This window comes from Drosophila pseudoobscura, chromosome X, assembly GCF_009870125.1.
Source record: "Drosophila pseudoobscura strain MV-25-SWS-2005 chromosome X, UCI_Dpse_MV25, whole genome shotgun sequence".
NCBI classification, from domain to species: domain Eukaryota; kingdom Metazoa; phylum Arthropoda; class Insecta; order Diptera; family Drosophilidae; genus Drosophila; species Drosophila pseudoobscura.
The window spans coordinates 12,847,818-12,869,612 of record NC_046683.1 but is presented as its reverse complement, the minus strand read 5'-3'; the positions used below and the strand labels follow the sequence as shown (position 1 = coordinate 12,869,612).

Genomic DNA, 21,795 nt, shown 5'->3' with positions numbered 1-21,795 from the left:
TATGTACATATGTACTACGCGAATGCATTGAATGCTTTGGATAAATCCCGTCACAAACGCAATATTTGGTGTTACCCGCCGCTGGCTCCAGGACCTCGCAGCAAACACTCCTCGGGATAAACGGCATTCAGGTCGGAGTGGTAGTAGATTGGTATGGCCGAGGATTCAGCTGCTTGAAGAAAGAGAAACTCGGACGTTAACCAGCTCGCAAGGACATGGATATGGGACTCTCTCTCTCTCTCTCTCAATCTATCTCTCTCTCACCTTGGATTTCCAGACTCTCATCAAATATTGTGCTTAGAAATCGAATGGCACAAACCATGTGGCGCCTCAGATTGTCAACCACCTCCTTGAGTATAATGTACGGATGAATAGTCGACGGTTATCCAGGCAGCATAACTGTCGTGAAATCCTTCGCAAATGTGTTGTGGTGCATGGGCAACTTTTGTGTCTAGGACAAGGTACATGAGTGATCCCAGCGACTCACTGTCCTGCACCACTGACTCTGGTATTGGCTCATCTCCTTTTTGCTGATTCATGCTTTCGGAATTTGCACAGTCATTGTGGATCCGCTGAGAGATATACATATCTAGCTAATAATATTCGGTGCAAAATCATAATTGAGGAATATGGTTTCCAATCCTTGAAGGAGAACGATTAACCCATTCTAAGACAAAACTATTTTAATTTTCTACCAAAAATAATGAAAATGAAATCATTTTAGCGTAGTTCAGGGGAAAGATATGGTGTTTTTTTAAGTTCAGAGAAAACATGGCATGGGTCTACAAGAAGAATTCACAATCAGTAATATTTTTTGTCATTTACCTCAAATGTTTGAACTGTTGAAATATAGGGGGTGAAGTGGGCTAAGCATCATACGAGACGCTATATTGTTGTTAAGGCACCATGAAGGCAAAAACAAACTAAGCAATTGTGGTAGCAGGAAAACAAGTATTTAAAACAAGCCTGTCAAGAAGAAAATTAATTCATTTATCGGACAAAATTATGTGTCCAGGGCTGAGGGTTCTATCTAGCTAGTAACATTCGACGGAATATCAAAAACGAGAAATGTGTATAATAGAACTTGAAATCGTCAGTATATTTACGTTATATTTTTAGAATGAGACGGTATATTGTGATATTTTTCTGATGGTCGGAGGGACGGTATATATATATATATATAAATCGATAGGTCCAAGTTAAACTGATAAAGAAGCAACCGGTGTCTTTGGGGCTTGTCTGCTTTCACTTACGTTTCTCGCCTTGTTTTGAGCATTGCACAAAGTTCGCTGTAACTAATTAACGTTCTAAACCAATAAATAATATCAAAATGATCAAGGTATGCTCGTGTGTAATTTATGATGCACCCAGTCCCAATCGCATGAAGACAAGACTGGCCGGGTGCAAAGTCCAATGGGGATTTGAACCCGTGTCATCGGCAAATAACTGTATAACTGTATACATATGTGCACCTTGTACCCTGAATGATTAGCATGTTCGTTTCTCCGGAGCGTTATACAATAACACATCTCTGTCATCTGCCCGCAGAACGCCGTAACTTTGGTGACCGGTGGAGCCTCCGGTCTGGGTCGCGCTACAGCCGAGCGTCTGGCCAGGCAGGGAGCCAGCGTGGTGCTCGCCGATTTGCCGTCCTCGAAAGGCAACGAAGTGGCCAAAGAGCTGGGCGATAAGGTGGTATTTGTGCCCGTCGACGTCACCTCGGAGAAGGATGTGAGTGCTGCCCTGCAGATCGCCAAGGATAAGTTTGGACGTCTGGATCTCACCGTTAACTGTGCCGGCACTGCGACGGCTGTCAAGACCTTCAACTTCAACAAGAATGTGGCCCACAGGCTAGAGGACTTCCAGCGTGTGATCAACATCAACACGGTGGGCACGTTCAATGTGATCCGCCTGTCCGCTGGCCTGATGGGCGCCAACGACCCCAACCAGGATGGCCAACGCGGCGTCATCGTTAACACTGCTTCCGTGGCTGCCTTCGACGGCCAGATCGGGCAGGCTGCCTACGCTGCCTCCAAGGCGGCTGTGGTGGGCATGACCCTTCCCATTGCACGCGACCTTAGCACCCAGGGCATTCGCATCTGCACCATTGCCCCGGGTCTGTTCAACACACCTATGTTGGCGGCTCTGCCCGAGAAGGTTCGCACCTTCCTGGCCAAGAGCATTCCCTTCCCCCAGCGCCTCGGCGAGCCGAGCGAGTATGCCCATCTGGTGCAGTCCATCTTCGAGAATCCCCTGCTCAACGGCGAAGTCATCCGCATCGACGGTGCCCTGCGCATGATGCCCTAGGATAACTGAAAAGGAGAAACACCAATGAGCTCGATCAGTTTGCATTTATGTCAGTGTCCCTCGAACGTGGCCTTCTAACGTTAACGCCCCGTTTTACTCTGTTTCTATTAATTAAGTCAAAAGTTTTATTCTTCTGCCACGAAATTATGTAATAATTCACAATAAAAATGTTCTATTCTATATTTTAAATTCGAACGAGGTGACTGCAGTACGACCTGCAACACTGGTCGCTTGGCGCAGGCTGGCAACCCTGCACAGCGGCTGCAAATTGTAAACAAATTCTTCCAACTAGAAAACAACCATTTTGGAACAGAATGCCGCCTTATCAGCGCTGTGGGGAGATAGTTTTGCTGAAGAAGCGGCAGACGAATGCCTTTGCCTTCCAGTGCCTCTACTGTCGGGACGAGAAGCTGGCCAATACACTCAAAGACTTTAAGTTGCATCTGGCATCGAAGCACGCGGAACTGTTTGATGATGAGGAGTCTGCACAGACAGCCAGGGAATCAACCCTGCGTAGTGGGGTCAGCAAAAAGCAGGCCGTAGAGGCATCTTTGGCTACCGTGAAAGTGGAATCTCTGGACGCAGAACAGCTAGTTGATGATCCTCTTCCTGATGCTGAAAATCCTCTGTTTGATGCTGATGATTCTCTTCCTGTTGCCGGTGATGCTTCTGTAGAATGCTTTGCGCCAGAGACGATGTTAGACTGGCCAAGCAGCGATAGCCAGAGCACCACACTGGAGTTCCTGGAGTCGTGCAATGAGGCGGCAGACGTAAGCTTTGCACCATGCCTCCTCCATGTCCATGTCTCTAATGTTCTTTGTTGCAGCCAACAGACACAACAATCACAGGCACGGACACCTCGTTCTTCTTGATGAAAGAGCACCCCATCATGCTGGCCTTCATTGGGCAGCTGGAGGAGCATCCCCTGCTCTGGGACTTAGGGATGCTGGCCCACCGAAACTACAAGCGTCGCAGCGAAGCCTGCGCGATGATCGCGGAGCAGTTGAACTCCCAGTTCGGTCTGCAGTTTACGGGCGAAGAGGTGGCCGGTCACGCCAGGAGCCTGCAGGCTGTCTACCGGCGTGAAAAACAGCGTCTGGAACAGGAGATGGCCCAGGGATCGCCCACGACCCCACATTGGTACTATGATAGGTTGGGCTTCCTGGCGAAGAGTTTGCACCGAAAGCGACATCCCAAGATGTTGGGGGCTGCCTGGCCCGTGCCCCAACTAAACCATCAGCAATGCCTGAAGCTCATTGACCTCTACCGGCAGTGCAGCGGCACCTGGGACATGCAGGACCTGTCCTGCCGCCTGCGTCACGTGCGACTCGCGGCCAAGGATAAGTTGCTGGCGCTGTGCCGCGTCGAGCTCCAGATTCCCTCGCTGGAGCCCTCGCTGCTGCAGCGCTATACCCGAAACCTGCGCAACGCCTACCAGCAGGAGAAGATGCGGCGCATACAGTGCGAGCGGGAGAGTGGCGGCGGCGTGGCCTTCACTCCCCGTTGCCGCTACTACGCGCAGCTGCGGTTCCTCGAGCCACACGTCGCCCCCTTCCAGTGTGATCTGTGCGAGCAGCTGCTGAACAGCGTGGACGGCTACAAAGTCCACCGGGCCGGGCACGACGGCAGCCTGCCGTTCGTGTGCCCCACCTGCGGCAAGGGCTTCTCGCGGAGCGGCAACTGCACGATCCACCTGCGCCGGCACACGCACGACTACCAGCTGGGCTGCGAGGATTGCGGCAAGCGGTTCGCCACTACCTCGGACCTGCAGGTCCACCGACGCTCGCACACCGGAGAGAGGCCCTTCTGCTGCGACATCTGTGGGAAGCGCTTCAGCACCAGGTCGTTCTTCGAGCGGCATAAGCGGCGGCACGATCAGCGGCCACGCGGCAAGTGCCACATCTGCGACAAAAGCTTTTTCGAGCAGTCCGTACTGAACGATCACATCAAGGGGCATCTGAATGTGCGCGACAAGGAGTGCGACATCTGCCACAAGACATTCACCAGCTGCAAGTACCTGCGCCAGCACAAGGAGATCCACAATCCCCAGAAGCGATACATCTGCAAGATCTGCACCAAGGGCTTTGCCCAATACGCCGGCCTCAGCGGGCACATGAAGTCGCATGGTCGGACAGCGGCACTTCTGCCTGATCCCAAAACTATGCTACCAATCCCATCGTCAACGACATAGATAGACTACTGTAGGAGACAATTGAATCCATGCCCAATCCCCAATTTGAGGGGATACATTTGCGATTGATTGTGTGATTGTGTGGCCCTGCGGGGGCGAGTGGCTGGTTCCTGTCGCTGTTACGAGAGTCACAGACCCAGACCCATTCACGGAACAAAGCGAAGCCAACAGGCCACAGGGAAGGGTTAGAAGTGGATCCCTATCCCCCTTGCCCCCAAGTGGTGGCAGCCTTTCAGCTAATTATCGTCAACTAGTTTTATTTTTATATGCATTTTGTATATATTTTAGCATTTGTTTGGCTCTACAGCTCTCGACTCTCGGCGCGGCCTTTATCTTATCATTCGCGCCCTAGAACTGCCTCCAACTGGCAGCAATTGGGCAAGGGGACGGGCCGGACCGATAAGAGAGAGTTTTTAAAAGAGAATTCCAATTGTTCGCTCGCCCTCGTCAGTCGGAAATTAGAGCTGCCTGAGAATTGTCCACCCATCCGTGACCGTCAGCGATCGTCAGCGTAATACGACACCCAACTGCGAGGCGCAGATCGGGAGGAACAGCCAACGGATAGAGGTACTTGAGAAGCAAGCGGAAGGAGGTGGGTGTCGTGTGTGCACAGGCTACAGGCGATAGGCTAAAGAGCACAGCCTACAGGCAGCTACAGTGAGCACTCTCCGATGTGGAAATACCGCGCCGATATGCGCGCTATCTTCCATTCCATTCCATTCAATAGTCATAAACTAATTATACGCACGATCGTTGTCGTCTCTTTCCTTTCTGCACCGCACCACACCACAGTTCTTGCACCACAATTGCGCTCTGTCTCTGACGTCACTTGCCACCCCACCCACACCGAGTAGGGGCAAGCAGGGAGTGCGGGGGATTGCCGCCTGGTCAGCTGCCGCACTTGCGATAAGCCCGAGTGCAGTCGCAGCTGCAGCTGCGTCGCAGCGAAGGCGAAGCCCGATAAACGTCAAGAGATCTGTCGAATCTGTGGAGAGAGAGAGGAACGACCACGATGCAGGCGACGACGACGAACAATGGCCGGCCAGGGCCAGTGCTAGTGCCAGTGACGCCTGGCACACCAGACTCGGCGCACATCATAATCGGTGCCGCCGGCTTTGCAGCCCACGAGAGACGACACCCACGAGAGAAGACTCTGATGAACTGCTTTCGTGACCGCTCCACGACCTCCACGTCGTCCGGCGGTGGACCGCCACCGTACTATGTGCGCGGACACAGCACCACCTCGGCTACCCTGTTGCGTCTGGACAGCAGTGCAGTGGGAGGCTCGGGCAACGCCCTGGACCAGGTGGGCATCGAGACCGGACGACCGGAGGCCGTTCGATGGGTGCGTGAGCTAAAATCCAGGCCCAACAAGCTGGCCCTGCTCAAGAGCAGCAGCACGAAAGACTTGACGCGCCTCTTCCTGGAGGATAGCAATGGCAGCAGCGGCACGGCGGTGCTGGTGTCCAACACCAGCCTGGACGTGTGCTCCTCCAACTCCAGCTCGGCCAGCAGCCCAATGGCCGGCGGCAGAGCCAAGCGCAGCACGAGCAGGGAGTGCTGCAGCAGCTGCCCCAAGCGCTGGCACGACCTCAAGCAGCGCATGCACACCCTGGAGCAGGACCTGGTGGCCCAGGCCAGCTACAGCCAGGAGCTGGAGGCCAAGCTGGTAGAGATGACCCGTCAGCTGGGCGAACTGAATCAGGAGAAGGAGAAGGACAAGGACAGAGACAGAGAGAAGCAACGGGGCGGCACAAGCGGAGTGACAGGTAAGAGCAATGTGAGACCCTCGCGCCTCGTGGCCTGGATGAATCTCTCCAACTGGTGGAAGAGCAGGCCCAGCGTGGAGACGCTGCGCGAGCAGCGCATCTTCTTTGACGAGCCCTGCTTCGACACGGAACTGGAGATGGTGCTGAAACACGACCAGCAGCGCACCGTGCCCCGCATCGTGGTCGATTGCTGTGACCTCATCGAGCAGAAGTACCGCCGCTCCACGCAGCCCATCGAGGGTATTTATCGGCAGTGCGGCGACTACAACAAAATCCAGACGCTGCGCTTCAGCATCGATGCCAACGACTACGAGGCCCTGTCGCAGACGGACGTCGACATACACACCCTCACCGGGGTGCTCAAGCTATTTCTGCGCGAGATCAAGAGTCCGCTGGTCAGTGTGAACGAGGCCAAAACCTTCATTGGCACGGCACATCAATGGTGTACGTATATCCGCATAGCCAGAAGCTGCAGCTGGAGTAATCTCTTTCTCTTCCAGTGCTCACCGAACTAGCCGTCAAGCTGGACACATTGAAAAGACTGATACGCTCGCTGCCGGAGATCAATCGCGATACCATGGACTACATATTTGGCCACTTTAATCGGTAAGTGGAGCGGCAGCGACGCCGCCTCTTCTGGGCACTCTCTTAGCTCTCCGTCTCCCTCCCCAGGCTAACCAAAGTGCCGCTGCAGCAGATCAGCGCCGAGACGCTTTCCATTTCGGTGACACCATCCATATTCCACACGGTGCCGCAGGGCGTGCACATGCAGGACATCCAGCAGCTGCTGCGCGAGGGCGAGACGCTGGCCGATTGCGTCAAGCTGATGATCGAGTACCACTCGCGCATATTCGAGTAAGTGATGTCCCCACTGAGGGTGGTGCCAGCCCCCTTCCGATTCGGTGATGGTGTGTATATTGGTTCCTAGCCGCAGTCTTCACGCCGCCTCCCACCCCGCACCGCACCGCAGTACGCAGTACGCAGTACATCCCCGTCCGCCTACGCCTCTAGCTGCTTGTCTGCCCACCCATCCCCCAACCACTTGAATGTCTCGTTGTGTCAAGAGTTATGCTAACCTCCGAATCCTCCTACAATCCGAATCCAAACCTGAACCTGAACCTGAACCCACTGTACCTGCACCCTCGATCCTTGATCCCTGATCCCCCAACCTACAATCCTACAGATGCACCGCCGACCGACGCCTGCATCGCCTGAGTATGCGAAACTTGAAGAAGACGCTATCACAACCGGATTTACTATTCCATAATATGTTCTGATGACCGATCCGTTCTGAGAGCTCCAATCGCAAGAGAGAGAGAGAGAGAGAGAACCACTGTATATAGCGAATGACATTAGTTCTAGGAAGTACATATGTACATATGTATAACCATACCATAAAACGTACTCTACAAACATATACAGGCATGCATGATGATACACCTACTATGGATATTTTTGTTTTTTGATATACGCTTTTCGTATTTGATAATATTTTTGTTAATATACTTACATACGTACGTTAATAAATTAGATTTACAAACCTTCGAAGCTTAGAGGCTGTCTAGGCCTGTCTTTGGCTGGAGATTACAGGGCAACGATGAGAGCCATTCGTCTACCGAAGAGCATGAGGGCGTAAGCTCTGGCCATCGAATCACATCATAGTTCCTTTAACTGAAAGTCGGAACGAAGAGAACGAGCGTGAGCGTGAGCGTGAGCCACATATCCTAGCTCAAACGAGCTTCACAAATTCGTTTAATGGGTGTATATACGTACGGTTTTTATTTGAACTGTTTTATAATAACATTGCGGGTTGTGTTTTGTGTGTTAGGTGGTAGATCATGGTAGGGTGGTAGGGGACTGGCTGGCAGGTGACTGGTGGAAGGGGGGGCGGGGTCACCCAACGGCTGGGAAGAATCTAGGATCTCACAATTACAGTCTAATCATCTCTAGAGGCTACCATTTATGTAATCTATGTTTGTTTCGAGACCAACTGGTCTATAAATCTATGTATATGTTCTATGTGTATATATATTTGATATATGTGTATGTGTATGTGTATGCGCATCGTTATACATAATACGATTAGAATTATATATCAATTGGGTTGCACATGGCCATCGGCGTTTCCTAGACTTGTTTCAAACTTTAACATTAATTTTCAGACACGGAAGAGCACCTTCTCCTTCGAATACATACATAATTGATAGGGTTGTACCATGGGGTAAGGTAATATATAGTATATATATATATTTATGTATATGTTATGCATAATGCTTTTAAAATTATTACACAAAAAACATCATTCGCTTGCTCTTCTGATCACATTTCTGGGGATTAAGTATGATGCATCCATGCCGGATGCATTTGTATGATGAATGATGTAAATATATTGGGTTTTATTTTCTTTGCTTTCACTTCTCATCTGTGGGTAGGTTGCCAAACGGGTTCCACTTTCGCTTTCACATCGACTATAACTGAGGGGAATACTAGGGGTATAAGGGATACATTGTGGCATGGGTACACATCGAAGGCACAGGAATACTTATTACGCACGCACACGCACACACACACACCGATCGATCCTATCCTATCTGAGGCAGGCTCCTCCATGTCCTTCTTCCACTGAACTAAATCGCAACTAAATAATTTCTAGGGAGTCGTCTATGGCGGCGGCTGCTTCTGCTTCAGCTTTAGATCTGTTACGGCTACGAGAGCTTACGGTCTAAATGTTGAAATTTGTGATTGAATTTATTATCGATATTTCTACTTGAAGAATGGATTCTTCGAGGCCGAAGACTTCATGGTGCACAGGACCTGACGTTCCAATTGAAAGTCATAGTCCAAGGATCTTAGCAGCGTTGATAGCTCTGGCAGTATGGGTAGCTATAAAGAAAAAAGGGCACATAAGAAAGAGAGAGATAAAGAGAGAGTAGGGCAATCGCATCACTCACATCAGTTCCTGGCTGATTCCGCTGCAGCCTAACATCCATCACAAAGGGAACTCCTTCCAGTTCGGTATAGGTTCCTAGAGTTCCTGTTCCGCCATAGGCTGCACGTCCTCCTCCGACGACAACGGCACTGGAACCCGCTGGACGTGGTGGGGCCGGGCGCTGTGGAGAATTGATTTGATAATTGGCCTGAATCTCCTCATAGTCATGGTGCTCTGCTGTTGGCGGCTGCGGCAGCTGATATAGAGATGGAAGAGGATGCCAAAAATCAAAATAGAAATTTCAGTGCAAACGAAATGTAGGGAACACTCACGGGTCCGCGCGAGTGTCGTTGTCCCTGCAAATTGAGGCGGTTCAAGGCCTGCTCCACCTCACAGGTGCCGCCGCCAGCGGTTGCAGCTGCAGCTCCAGCTGGGACTGGCGGCGGCAGGCGCACGGGAATGGCGCCCGTTTTGTAGCAGATAAGCACTCCGTTGATGTCGCCGGCTAACTTGAAGCCATCGGGGGCCACCTTTAGCTTGGAACAGACAATGATGTCGGTCACCGCTTGGGTCACAGAGCCTCGCTTCGACAGCTTGTAGGCGATCTGTCGCTTTCGCCAGGCCTTCTGATCGCTGTCGGCTGTGCGCGAAAGCAGCGAGTACTCCTTCGGCGGAGTGGTCTTATCGGCAATGACTCTACAAGTAAAGCGTGAGGCGTTTAAACACGCGTTGGAGCTTGGGATGAGTGCGTGAACTTACTGGAGTGTCTCCACCACATAGTCGGGCAGTCCCTCGGACTTGGAGAGGCACAGATAGCGGGTATTCTGGCGCCCGAAAATGCTATAGTCGCGCCATAGATCTGCGTCTGCATCCTGGTCGTAGGTGCGATGAATGGCACTGAAGTTCTTTGGGCAGCTGCAAGGCACAACAAAGCAAAGAAATATTTTTCCATATGTTTTCATTCGATTACACTCGCCACGCCACGCCACTCACCGCTCAAAGTCCTGAACAATGTGCAGCGAGGTGATGGGCCGATTGTCTGGCAGGAAGCTCATGATCGAGTTGAACACATTCGTTGCATTGCCGGCCCCCGGTCCAGCCACGCCAGTTTCAGTATCAACCGGGGAACCAAGTAGAGATGCTGTTGAGAGGGCCACAGGACTGCCACCGCCGAGCGACGAGACGCCGCTTTGGATGTGCTTGCCGACCTTGTTCATGCTGCTGTTCTTCAGTTCTGTCCGATCTGATCTCCTTCCTCTGCTCCCGCTGCTCCTTCGTTTGTTTCTTCTGTAGGGGGTGTGAAAATCCCAAAGGAAATCCAAGTGAAATCCCAATATGAAATGTTAGTCATAGGTTTGTGTCAAATATTTATACAATCAATGCGATTGGGATTCATTTTCTGCTGCTGGCGATTCCCCCACGATAAGTGATTCATTATCTCGTTGTTCAGTAGCTTCCAGCCGCTTCCGCTCTTGCCATTGCCGTGGCCGGAGCATTCTTTTGTAGGTCGTCCATTATTGTTGGCTCTTTTTCCAGGGCCAGGGTCTGGCCAAAGTCTCTCGGCCCATTAAACGATGAAAGAGTTTCTCTTTTGACGAAACGCACACACACACACTCACCCACACAGGCAAAGTGCGATCGAGTGCGCACTTGCAAAACAGAGTAAGAAGATACACTGACAACAAATACTATCCGTCCGGTGGCATCAAAGATGACTCCTTATCGCGACTCATTTTAAAGGGCTTCGTTTGAATTGAATTAACGAGTGTTTATTTAATTTCTGATAAGATATGCACCGATGAATTAGATACTGGCTGTAGACCTCGAGATTCAAATGGCGTCAGTGTAGCTGGCGCTTGCCTTGAGTCATCTTAGCAAAACTTCGGCATACTGCAACCTTGCAAGAGGAGACCAGACCCCCTCCCTTCTGCAGACAGACGAAAGAGTAGAACCAGAAGCAGACAAAGACGCGCGGGGCCACAACCAGTGTGTGGGTTTTTTGGCCAATCTGCACTTTGGCGCGCGCGCGCAATGCCAACAAAGAAGTGAGGAGGGAGGGAAATGCTCCGCTGGAGAATAGCAGCTGGGCTCTGCTCTTGCCGGAACACTTTGTTTAACCAAAGACCAAGAAGCCAATTAAAATTATGAAATGCTCCATAGGGGAATTCCTATTCCCCTTCCCGGCGTTTTCTCCCCTACCAACATTCCGATTAGTCAACACAGCATCACACAAACACGAACCGAACACACATGCAGAGAGCGCTGTATGTACATAATTAATATTCTCGCTGCCCTGGCTCTCTATTCTTGGATTTTGTATGACTTCTGGGACTTTTCTGAGTTATGGGACTTCTTCTGACCACAGAGACCTACCTGATGAACGCGTTCCAAAGGCCGGAGCCTGTCAAATATCATTTAATAGAACAGCTCTCGATCTCACTTTGCCGATTCGTTTTGTATACGCCGCGGAGCATTTACGGGTGTCGGTTGTTAAACAAAAGCAAAGCACCTTACCACCTCACACCACACTCCGCCCGCTGAGATTTTATCGGTCAGCTGTTTCACGCAGGGTTGCACTGCCACTGAAATGTGTGCCCGCCCAATGAGAATAACATATTTTGGTATGTATATGTCCTACTAGGTGCTTAACGGCATTTTGCGATTTGAAATATGGCGGGTATTTTTGAACATGGTGTATCTATGCTAACCATTTATCTGAAATTTTTCTTTCTCATAATAACATAATAGTGAAAAATTTAATTTCGACAGTTCTGACTCGTTAGTATGAGTCAGTAGAAAGTTTTCAGAATTCTTCTGGTATCTAGAAATAATATATGTATATATGTGCATTAAAACAACTATATGTATATGGTATACGAGGGTCGTTGTCATACGAGACATAAATATGCTTAAAAATGCCCGCCATATATCAAATCACAATGTGTCGATAAGCACCTTAGTGTGAACAGATAAATACCTAAATGTGGTTTTTTCATTGCGCATTTTAGCACACTGTGCAATACTATGCGGAACAGCTGACGCTGCAGATCAAAGTGTTTGGGATATTCAAAAGTGAGCAAATAAAAGTGAAATAATTTTAAGCAATGGACAAAATCGAATCGGTATCCACACCCAACGTCGACGTTTACCGCCGCCTGCTCGGCAAGGTCATCTCGCAGCTTCTGCTGGACAAGGGGGCCGGCCAATGCAGTGCACAGTGCCTGGAGACGCTCACGGAAATGCTGCAGGCGTGTAAGTGGACGCGAACTGGAAAAATGGCCTACCGCATATTAATATAATTGTTGTTTGCAGTTATTTCGGAGTTGGGAAACTCGGCGCACAACTACTGCGAGCTCAGTGGGCGCACTATGGCAACGGTGGGCGATGTGAGCATGGCACTCATCAACATGGGCCAGAACATAGGCAGTCTGGAGAGTTACCTTCGCCGTGAACAGCATGCGCCAATTCAACTGCCGCCACAGCAGACACAACAGCGCACACTGAGCCTTCTACAGGCCGGCACCAAGGCATCGCATCCGCCCTATGTCCCTAGCTACTTTCCACCCATGCCAGATCCGCATGCCTACATACGGACACCGACGCACAAGCAGCCGGTGACGGAGTACGAGGCAATTCGGGAAAAGGCCGCCTGCCAGAAGCGTGACATTGAGAAGGCCCTGACCAAGTTCTTGTGCAAGACAACTGAAACAAATAATCTCTTTCCCACTGAAGACAATATGTTTCCATGTGAGTAGTGCTATTCTATTCGTTCAAAATTCAAGCAATTACATTTTCATCCTTTGGCTTTCTTTACTTCCACAGTAATTGCGTGCAATCCTTCGTTGCCGCCCTATTACGCAGCCCTGAATCCCACAGATCAGGTCTTTGATTTCGAGGAACTGGAGTATCACTACTTGGTGGCAAATCGAACAGAAGATGCGCCTAGCAAAGGTACCCATCAGCCCAGTGACACTACTAGTATAGAGACCGAAATATTCATTAATATCATGTTTTAGAGGATGGCGATGAGGGTGACAGCGACAACGAAGATCTCGAGGGAGAGAAATCTAAGGAGGACAAGCAGGAGCTTGAGATCAAGCCCAACTCCACAACCAACAAGGCCATACTTGAGAATCCGAACATAGACAATCCCTATTTGCGCGCCGCCACCTTGCCCAAGCGCACCAAGCTCACTTCTTCGCCGGCTACAGTCCCACCGACACGCAGTCTGTCCAGAGGACCTTCTACCCTAGCAATAACCAAAGCTGCTTCCTAAGGGTGCAGCGTGCGCTCTGACTACACATAATTTACTATTCTTAGATATAAAAATTAGAATATGATAGTTCGCGGAATCAATCAGGCCTTTTCCGATTATTCTAGATCTAGCTTTCAAATGCCCAAACGCATTTTCCACAACCCGCCTACCTAGCTGCGGAAATGTTGTAATCGAACTTGCGCTGTTCCAAAGAGGCGACTGTGGCAAATGTGTATGGCTTTATTAGCCTTTTCGACTAAATGCCGAGTCCCCGATCACCATTACAAGCACCTGCACTCCGAAAATTTCCTTGGCTTTTTCTCGTAGCAATGCCGATGCTTCGATCCGTTTGCCAAAGCTTGACTTTCGCACATCGTGTCATTGCACCTTTCTGCGAAGCCGATATTTACATACGTAAATCTGTACCTACAGTGAATAGAAAATAAATTTACTTAAGTCCCTATTTTCGTGGTAATATTTTACCAATAATCCACTAGAGCAAACCGATGGAGGTGGCAGTGGTGGTGCCACGGCGGTGTTGCGGATACTGCGGCTGCTGTATGTATTGACTCATGTTCCGCCGCTTTCTTTTTTGGGCAAGCAGGGGTAGCAGCGATTAAGTGCTACATTATTCTTGGATCGATCGTCCTTGTCGGACATTCTACTGCGTAGTTGGGGTGGCGGGGCCTAATTTGAATTTAAAAAGTGGTTTGTTTACATCCTCGGTCAGGTGTTGCTGCTGTCGCAGTGCCGGAACTCTGCAAGTGCGAGTGAAATGGAAACAGACAGCCAGTCAGCAGAGAAAACTTTGCGCTTTTCAGCACTACATAAATTTGTGGTTGATGTCACCACTAACCATACAGTATGATATGTAGAAAATAGGTAGTTACCTTGTAGTTGCCATATTAAAAAATTAATTTAGTTGAAATCGTTTCTTCATCGGTATATTTACGGCATTCATTTAAAACTAAACGGTATATTCCGCTATATTTCTGAGGAACGGACGGTTAATTTGATCAATAAATCCGATTTGCTTGCCAGATTAGAAAACTTGTCTAGCTCACACACCTGCCTTGCATATTTATATACCTATTTTTAGTATTTTGAAGTTTTTTCCAGTATTTTTTAAGACGTGAATGTATAAAACGTGTAGAAATGCTATTTGGAGCCATGTCCCGGGCCATATCAAACAATAATTCGTGACTAGCATCGATTTCCTGAACGTTTACCATGAAAATATCAATTTTTAAAAAATGTCAAAAAAATTGAATGTCGAAAAGTGGATAACGGATTTTTTGACATTCTTATTCACATCAAATAAAAAGGAGTATTTAAACTAAAGCAATCATTCATCAATAGGACATAATGATGTATTCAGTGCTGAAAGCTCTAGCTAGCTAGTGATATGCAACCGAATATCAAAATCCAGGAATAATAACACAAATAATTAATCAGTATATTTCGGTATATTTCTGAGAGTGAGGGCATATTTTATCGAGAAGTACGTGATCGAATACTAAAAAGAGAAAAAATAATTCGAGTGCTTCGACTAATTCGAAAACACTGGTTTTCACGGCCAGAAAAACAGCGTAGTTCTTCCAGAGTGGCCCGCAGTGCACGTGAGAGAGCAACTTGGATGCATTCGAATCTGTGTAAGTGAGCCCCAAGACAGCAAATGCCAGCCAGAGCGAGCACCTCCAGTTGGCAAAACAAAGAGGCACTCCACTACTCGCAGCACCAGAAACGAAACAGCAGCTGAAACGCGACGGCAGAGACGGCGGTGGTGGCCGCGGCGGAAGCAGCAGCACTGATTTGAAAGAAAGGAAAACCAGAGAACGTCTCGAAAGAAAGTGAATTTAAGTAAACGGAGCTGCCGAAGCCCCTCAGAGAGATTGTCAAATTTCGCACTGCTTGTAGACAAGAGAGTGATTTTCCCCCTGCCACACAACTGTTTTGGTTTTGTTTGCTGCCGTCTGGCGTTGGGCACGTGTGTTGTGTCCCCCAAATAGTGTCCATCCCCCCACCGAATTTGCGTGTAGTCTAATTTAATACTTGTTGCAGAGTGCACCCGTGTGCTATCCCGCCCCCGATCCACAAGCACCAGCGAGACCACCGAGAGCGCAGCAGTGTCGCCAAGAGTCGCCCGCCGTAGCCCAACCCAGCCCCAGCCCGAGCCCGAGACAGGTAGCAAGCGCCAAGGATCATCATCATCGAATCGCAATGGCCAACAACAATCAACTGATGAACATCATCGCGTCCGCCCACGCCAACAACAACAGTCCCAAGTCCCTCTACGACCTGTCCCTGAAGGCATCGATCTGCAGCCTGGACGGGAACACGGTGCGAGCACTGGATCGGATTAGCCGGCTGCCAGAGCTGCCGCGCAATTTACTTATCGATGTCTACGAAATGGTGAGTGGCAAGCCAATCAGCAACGCAACTGTTGCATGCAACACCCAGGCAGACAGACAGACAGACAGACAGACGGGCAGGCAGGTTGGTATCAAGCCAATACGCGGCTCGATCGTTATCTTGGGGCGGGCTAAAGCACCCACGCCGAGCTCCTCCCTTATCTGGCCGCCCTGATCTCGGTGGGTATTTCGCCACTGGTCCCCCACTGTTTTTGCATCTTCCCGATTACCAGCCGTGTGTACATATCATTCGCATACTTATGTGTTTGCCTTTCCGCTTTGGGGGCGACGCTTGAGCGTAGTGACGTAGACGCTGGCCAAATTGATTAGATGATTATGCTTTTGCGCTTATTATGGATACGATTAAACGATCTCATGAGGGAGCACGATTCTCAATGTAAGATCGTTCCTTGGGGGGTGTATATAAACAGTGCGCGAAGCAGCTGCTGATCGATCGAATTTCAACTAAGAATTTGTTTAGTTTAGTATGCACTGATACCGTGGTGCCATGATACTCTCTTTATTAATGTAGTTGCAGCTGGGCAGGATTGTGTGGCCACTTGTTCGGTTTCCTATTAATATATAAACTCATTTCTTTGAATGAAATGGATGCATATTAGTACTCTACTTACGATCTTTCGCGGAAATGGGAAGAATGGCGCGCTCGTGCGTCCACACACGGACACGCACACGCACACGCACGCACACACATACACAGATCGGAGATGGAGAGCGAAATCTTGTCATAATAAGCTGGCAATTACAGTATAAATTATAAACAGAAGCTGCGACAAGCGTCTAAAAATAGCTACAATCAGGCAGGGAGCAGGAACGGACAGGAGGGGGGGTTGTCCCCTTGATTGTCCTGCCCCGCTCTAGCGAATGGATGCGCGGGTAGATGACAATGGTGATGGTGATGATGGGACAGGCCTTGCAGCCGCACAGCTGTTGCCCGAAGAGCCATTGAACTTGCTGATAATGGCTAAGCGCAAATCCATTGTCCGGAGATTGCCTTGTTGTGTCTTGTTTTGAGATGAGAGCTTCTTCATTAATTTCAGTTTATTCCTTTTTGTCCTGTTTTGACCGTGACAGATGTCGCAGCAGGATTCTTTACAGGACACCCTGCTGGAGGAGCTCTCCCGCCTGGAGGTGTTCGCGCGACTCGTACGCCACTCACCAGCACGCAGCAAACTGCTGGGCATTCTGGCCGCCCTGATGGCCAACAAAAAGATGCTATCGAGCCGGCTTAGCGAGGCCTATGTGGGTCGCTACAATACAAAACAGACGCAAGATGGGGATGATGGTGATGAGGCAGACGAGCAGCAACGGAGAGGAGACGTCGAGGAGCAGGAACAGTCGCAGAACAGTCTGGATGAGCGGGCCAAGAAGCTGGTGAAGCAGTACAGCCAGCTGCAGATACCCGACGAGGATGTGGCCAGCACCAGCAACAGTGCCAGTGGCAGGTCCATGGCCAGCCAAACGATGAGCCCCAACCATGAACTAGAACTCAGTGTGATTACTACTGCCATGGATCAGCCAGGATCTACAATGCCGGATGCAGGTGATGACAACCTAGAGGAACTGAACGGGGAAGAGCTGCAGGTGATTGACCTGGGCCTTCGTCTCGGTTCATTCCTCTCCGAGGCCGGTTGGATGCAGGAGAGCACCTCTGTTCTGACGTGCCTCAACGAAAGACTGAAGCGTCTGCCGCCCCACAAGTACTGGCTGGTTATGCGCCTCGACTGCCTGCAGCGGTAGGGAATACCCTTGATATCCCTAGCCAATCCTTATTATATCATGTATTTTTGTTTTTTTTCTGCAGCCTCCTTTATGCGGAGTCGGCCCACTGTAACTTCAAGCTGGCCCAGCGCACCTACAACGACCTCATGGAGCTGAAGCGCTTAATTGACGATCGGGTGCCAGTGGACCTGGTGGCCATAACCTACACACAGATATCGGCAATGTTCTTTGCCCGGAACGAGTACAACATCAGCCACATGTGGAGCCTGCAAGCCATGCGTCGTCTCAAGCACTCGGCCACACCGCGGTGGGTCTGCCTATCTAGCTCTACTTCTACTAGCCCTCTCCCTCTGACTGTTGAATCTTGATTGTTATTGTTGAATGTTTCATTCATTTTTTACCCTCAGCATCGCCATCGATGTCCTGAGGCAGGCGGCCAAGGCGTGTGTGGTTAAGCGAGACTTTGCCCGGGCCAATCTGCTAATCTGCCAGGCTGTGCGACGCGCTCGGTAAGCTATATATATGGATATTCGCCCCCTCCCTCTCCGTCTCATTGCAAACTGCTCATCCTGCTCCGTTCTAGGGAACACTTTGGCCGCAAGCATCAAAAGTACGGGGACACACTTCTGGACTATGGCTTCTTCTTGCTCAACGTGGACTCGGTGTTCCAGTCGGTGAACGTCTATAAGGAGGCACTGAGCGTGCGTCGTGGCATCTTTGGCAACATGAACTTCCATGTGGCCATTGCCCACGAGGATCTGTCGTATGCGTACTACGTTCATGAGTACAGCACCGGCGAATTTAGCTGTGCCCAGGACCATGTGGACAAGGCGGTGGGCATTATGAAGAAACTGGTCCCGAGCAACCACCTGATGTTGGCCTCGGCGAAGCGTGTGAAGGCTCTGCTGCTGGAGGAGATTGCCTTGGACAAAATGGCCGATGGCATGGATGAGGAGGATCTACTGCTGCAGTCCGAGGAGCTGCATAACTTTGCATTGTTCCTCTCCCTCGAGGTATTTGGCGAGGTGAACGTGCAGACGGCCAAGCACTACGGTAATCTGGGGCGACTCTATCAGACAATGAATCGCTTCGAGGAGGCCGAGCGCATGCATCAGAAGGCCATCAAGATCAAGACGGATCTGTTGGGGCCCTTCGACTACGAGGTGGGCCTCTCCATTGGCCACCTGGCCTCGCTCTACAACTACCAAATGAAAAAGTACCGCGAGGCGGAAAAGCTCTACCTGCGCAGCATCGATATAAGTAAATATCTTTGGAAGCCTCATTGCTTGCTAGCTCTAAGTCTCACCTTTCACCTGTCACCTCTCGTGTAGGTCTCCGCCTGTTTGGGCTAGCGTATTCTGGCCTGGAGTACGACTATCTGGGCTTGTGTCATGTCTACGAGACGCTGCACGACTTTGAAAAGTATCTGCAATACGCGCACACACTGGAGAACTGGCAAATGCTTCGGGGCCAAAACATCACCCAGAACGTAGGTTCACCCTTGGATAGTCTATCATATAAGCTAGTCAATCAATGGCTTCCCTTGTATGTGTTTGTTTTGCAGAAATTCAGCTATCCCGCCATCGAGCAGGACTACTCCATCGATGAGGTCAAAAACAAATTCTTTGACACGTGCGGGAGCAGTAACGACAGTAACAGTACCGCCCAGATGACAAGTGAGGGCAAGTGAGTCAGGGAGGGAAGAACATTGTGGAGCACCAGCAGCCGCACAGGTGGCGGCATCTGCCGTATGGTATAACGATAGGATGGGTAGCCCCACAGCGCACTGTGTGCATCACCCATTGTTCGAACGGAGCTGACATTATTTTTATATTGTATATATTATGTCCTGTATCCAGCATTCATGGATGCAGCAGATTAGTTAGTATTGTATTTTATTATATTTTGTTTCTCATTTCCATCGAATAAGTCCAAAATGTGGTTTTAAATTTAGTAAGCCCGTAGCCCGGAGCCACAGCAGCCACAGCAGCCACGTAGCCAGCATTAGGTATCGTATCGCATCGTATCGTATCCAATATCCTCTATTAAGAACCATCGAATACGTCCAGTTCCCCCGTCAGTTAGGTAAGCAGGCAGCAGCAGGCAGGCGCCCGCCCCCTCCCTAGGCTAAGTTCCGATTGGAAATTAGAAAAGAGAAAGAGTATTGCTAGTGCGTTGATACGATATGTTGATTTATTTGAATCTCCACAAATTATTCGTCTTATATTTTGTGTGTGTGTGAATATTTTGTAGAGACCCAGCCAGTCGCACGGCTTCACTGAAAATTAGTTGCTCATTCTTAAAAATTTCTTAATTTTTTTGTTCTTCAAATAGAAGGTTTATAGTTAATTACACATGTGATTGTGATGATAAGCAGGAAAGATAGGAAATAGCTGTGTAGCTTTCCATAGTGGAAATTTTGTGTTTTTTTTTAAGTGCATAACTGGCATCATCTATCCAAGATTTATTAGAACGTTCTGTAGCACAATTTGAAGTTTGATTTCGATGCTTTGAAAGGCTCCGCCACTCGCCACCCATCACCTGCCACCACCAGTAAATGCCAACTAGAATCGAAGAGTACATCATTTTGTATAGATCGGAGAAGGAATAAGCGAAAAATGTATAGTTCTAAGCACAACCATTATCCACTATGATTAATACTTCATACCAATGTTAGCCGATGGCGATGCGTGCGTGCACACATGTAACAAGTATTTGACGCAGCAACTAAGTAGTAGACACACACAATAACACCCAGACCCACCCTCATAAGTGGAAGACAATGCAGTGAACCGGTGGGACCGATCATACCCGTACACCGTATGAGGTCGCGGCAAGAAGCCACCAGTGTAAGAAGATCCTACACACATACAACATCTATGAGTATAGTTTATAAACAACTGAAAACATTACACGTATACTTATGGAACATTGCAGTTGCAAGCAATCTTTGGAATTACTTAGCTGTAGCTTAAGAGCAACGTCGTAAATCTCAAAATAAATACAAAACCAATCAAATCGTTACTATTTTTCTAAATGTTTATTGTTGGAAATTGATTTAAACATAATTATTGCATACAAGTTTTTTCAATACCATATTTAATATATAAAACACTTTAAAACAAATAATAATGGTAAAATGTAAGTGAAAACACTTTTTTTTTTACAATTTTCGCACACGGTGCAAATATATTGCTCTACCTATAGTAAATTTTAAAATCAAAGTGCAATTCGATTCTCAGAGATTTTTGCTCTGGGTTCAATGTTCATTCATATATTGTATTTACATATTCTTAAATATTTATTTATGTTTATGCCAGATAGCTGGCACTTTCGACTGGCTATAATTTCTTTGGAAGATATTGTGTATTTTTGATTCTACAATATTTAAAATTAGGCAAATAACAAAGAATTCATCATTTAAAAAAATCTTAATTGGCTATCGGACTGTCTTAGTTTTTCGATTAGTAAGGCTCTATAGAAATGAATTATATTTGTTTTATTTAGAAAGAATAGTTTATGGCTTTTGCATTTGATAGGGTTAAGGGGTCTTTACATATATTTGTATATTTTCCCTTTTTAAATATATATTATATTCCATACACTTATATTCGGAAATGCATCTGAACATTTCAGCTGATTCACACTCGTAAGAACTATAATTCACAATATATGTATAATGTGTTCACAATGCTGCTGTGTTTCATGAAATTCCAGAACAAAAGTACCCCACAAATCCTTGGATCCAAGTATATTCTTTAGTTCTTCTATGGATGTAGCCATACAGGAGTAAGTGAAATTAACTCACTTTCCTTTTCCTTCATCTACTCGTATGTACAATACGTAAGTATATTCTATACAATTCTATATTCATTGGTCTGTTGACTTCATCGTACATATGTCTCCATTCCGTTTCGGCCAACTGTGAGAATTGTACTTCTCATTAAAAATAATTTTATTTTATTTTTTCTATATTCAGATTTAAATTTCGTCCAGATTCTGTTCGATATCTGCGAGCACCCAAAGGATGGTGGAGTCGGAGCTCCGATGGTGTCGAACTGAACTTGAAATTAGTTTTACCCATTCCGGCTCTCGATTAGAAAGATGGGACAGGCGACTATGGACAGATAGGGATTACTGGATAGGGAGTTTTTTGAGGGATGCTGACAGACCTTGGATTACCTGGTTCTGAC

The 21,795-nt window shown here is 48.5% G+C and overlaps 6 protein-coding genes across 7 annotated transcripts; 5 read left to right on the top strand and 1 right to left on the bottom strand.

Moving 5' to 3' along the window:
• Positions 1-1,182: 1,182 nt before the first annotated feature.
• scu (hydroxysteroid 17-beta dehydrogenase 10) lies at positions 1,183-2,489 on the top strand. Its single transcript, XM_001354796.3, has 2 exons — positions 1,183-1,339; positions 1,549-2,489. The coding sequence occupies exons 1-2, from the start codon at positions 1,331-1,333 to the stop codon at positions 2,305-2,307; spliced, it is 768 nt and encodes a 255-aa protein (XP_001354832.2). The 5' UTR covers positions 1,183-1,330; the 3' UTR covers positions 2,308-2,489.
• A 99-nt stretch (positions 2,490-2,588) lies between these two features.
• LOC6901452 (zinc finger protein 568-like) lies at positions 2,589-5,248 on the top strand. Its single transcript, XM_002134102.3, has 2 exons — positions 2,589-3,077; positions 3,134-5,248. The coding sequence occupies exons 1-2, from the start codon at positions 2,622-2,624 to the stop codon at positions 4,496-4,498; spliced, it is 1,821 nt and encodes a 606-aa protein (XP_002134138.2). The 5' UTR covers positions 2,589-2,621; the 3' UTR covers positions 4,499-5,248.
• A 228-nt stretch (positions 5,249-5,476) lies between these two features.
• On the top strand, positions 5,477-7,815 carry RhoGAP16F (Rho GTPase activating protein at 16F). The gene is made up of 4 exons (XM_033385069.1): positions 5,477-6,711; positions 6,768-6,873; positions 6,940-7,122; positions 7,451-7,815. Exons 1-4 carry the CDS (start codon positions 5,511-5,513, stop codon positions 7,542-7,544), a joined length of 1,584 nt encoding a protein of 527 aa, XP_033240960.1. The 5' UTR covers positions 5,477-5,510; the 3' UTR covers positions 7,545-7,815.
• A 462-nt stretch (positions 7,816-8,277) lies between these two features.
• Positions 8,278-11,742, bottom strand: Mvb12 (multivesicular body subunit 12-like Mvb12). Of its 2 annotated transcripts, XR_001452799.2 has the most exons (7): positions 11,570-11,742; positions 10,190-10,483; positions 9,956-10,111; positions 9,529-9,892; positions 9,219-9,452; positions 8,821-9,150; positions 8,278-8,753 (listed from the first exon to the last, which is right to left on the bottom strand). XR_001452799.2 is itself a non-coding variant. In XM_015186225.2 (6 exons), exons 2-6 carry the CDS (start codon positions 10,411-10,413, stop codon positions 9,031-9,033), a joined length of 1,098 nt encoding a protein of 365 aa, XP_015041711.2. In that variant the 5' UTR covers positions 10,414-10,483; positions 11,570-11,742; the 3' UTR covers positions 8,278-9,030. The 2 variants fall into 2 exon arrangements, 1 of the variants encoding a protein (XP_015041711.2); XM_015186225.2 differs by having other exon boundaries at positions 8,278-9,150.
• Positions 11,743-12,206: 464 nt separating this feature from the next.
• Taf8 (TBP-associated factor 8) lies at positions 12,207-13,593 on the top strand. The gene is made up of 4 exons (XM_001354798.4): positions 12,207-12,448; positions 12,509-12,943; positions 13,019-13,147; positions 13,213-13,593. Exons 1-4 carry the CDS (start codon positions 12,301-12,303, stop codon positions 13,470-13,472), a joined length of 972 nt encoding a protein of 323 aa, XP_001354834.2. The 5' UTR covers positions 12,207-12,300; the 3' UTR covers positions 13,473-13,593.
• A 1,311-nt stretch (positions 13,594-14,904) lies between these two features.
• Positions 14,905-20,626, top strand: Pat1 (Protein interacting with APP tail-1). Its single transcript, XM_001354799.4, has 8 exons — positions 14,905-15,103; positions 15,513-15,863; positions 16,955-17,616; positions 17,685-17,909; positions 18,010-18,111; positions 18,186-18,862; positions 18,934-19,091; positions 19,167-20,626. The coding sequence occupies exons 2-8, from the start codon at positions 15,672-15,674 to the stop codon at positions 19,290-19,292; spliced, it is 2,142 nt and encodes a 713-aa protein (XP_001354835.4). The 5' UTR covers positions 14,905-15,103; positions 15,513-15,671; the 3' UTR covers positions 19,293-20,626.
• The last annotated feature ends 1,169 nt before the right edge of the window (positions 20,627-21,795 follow it).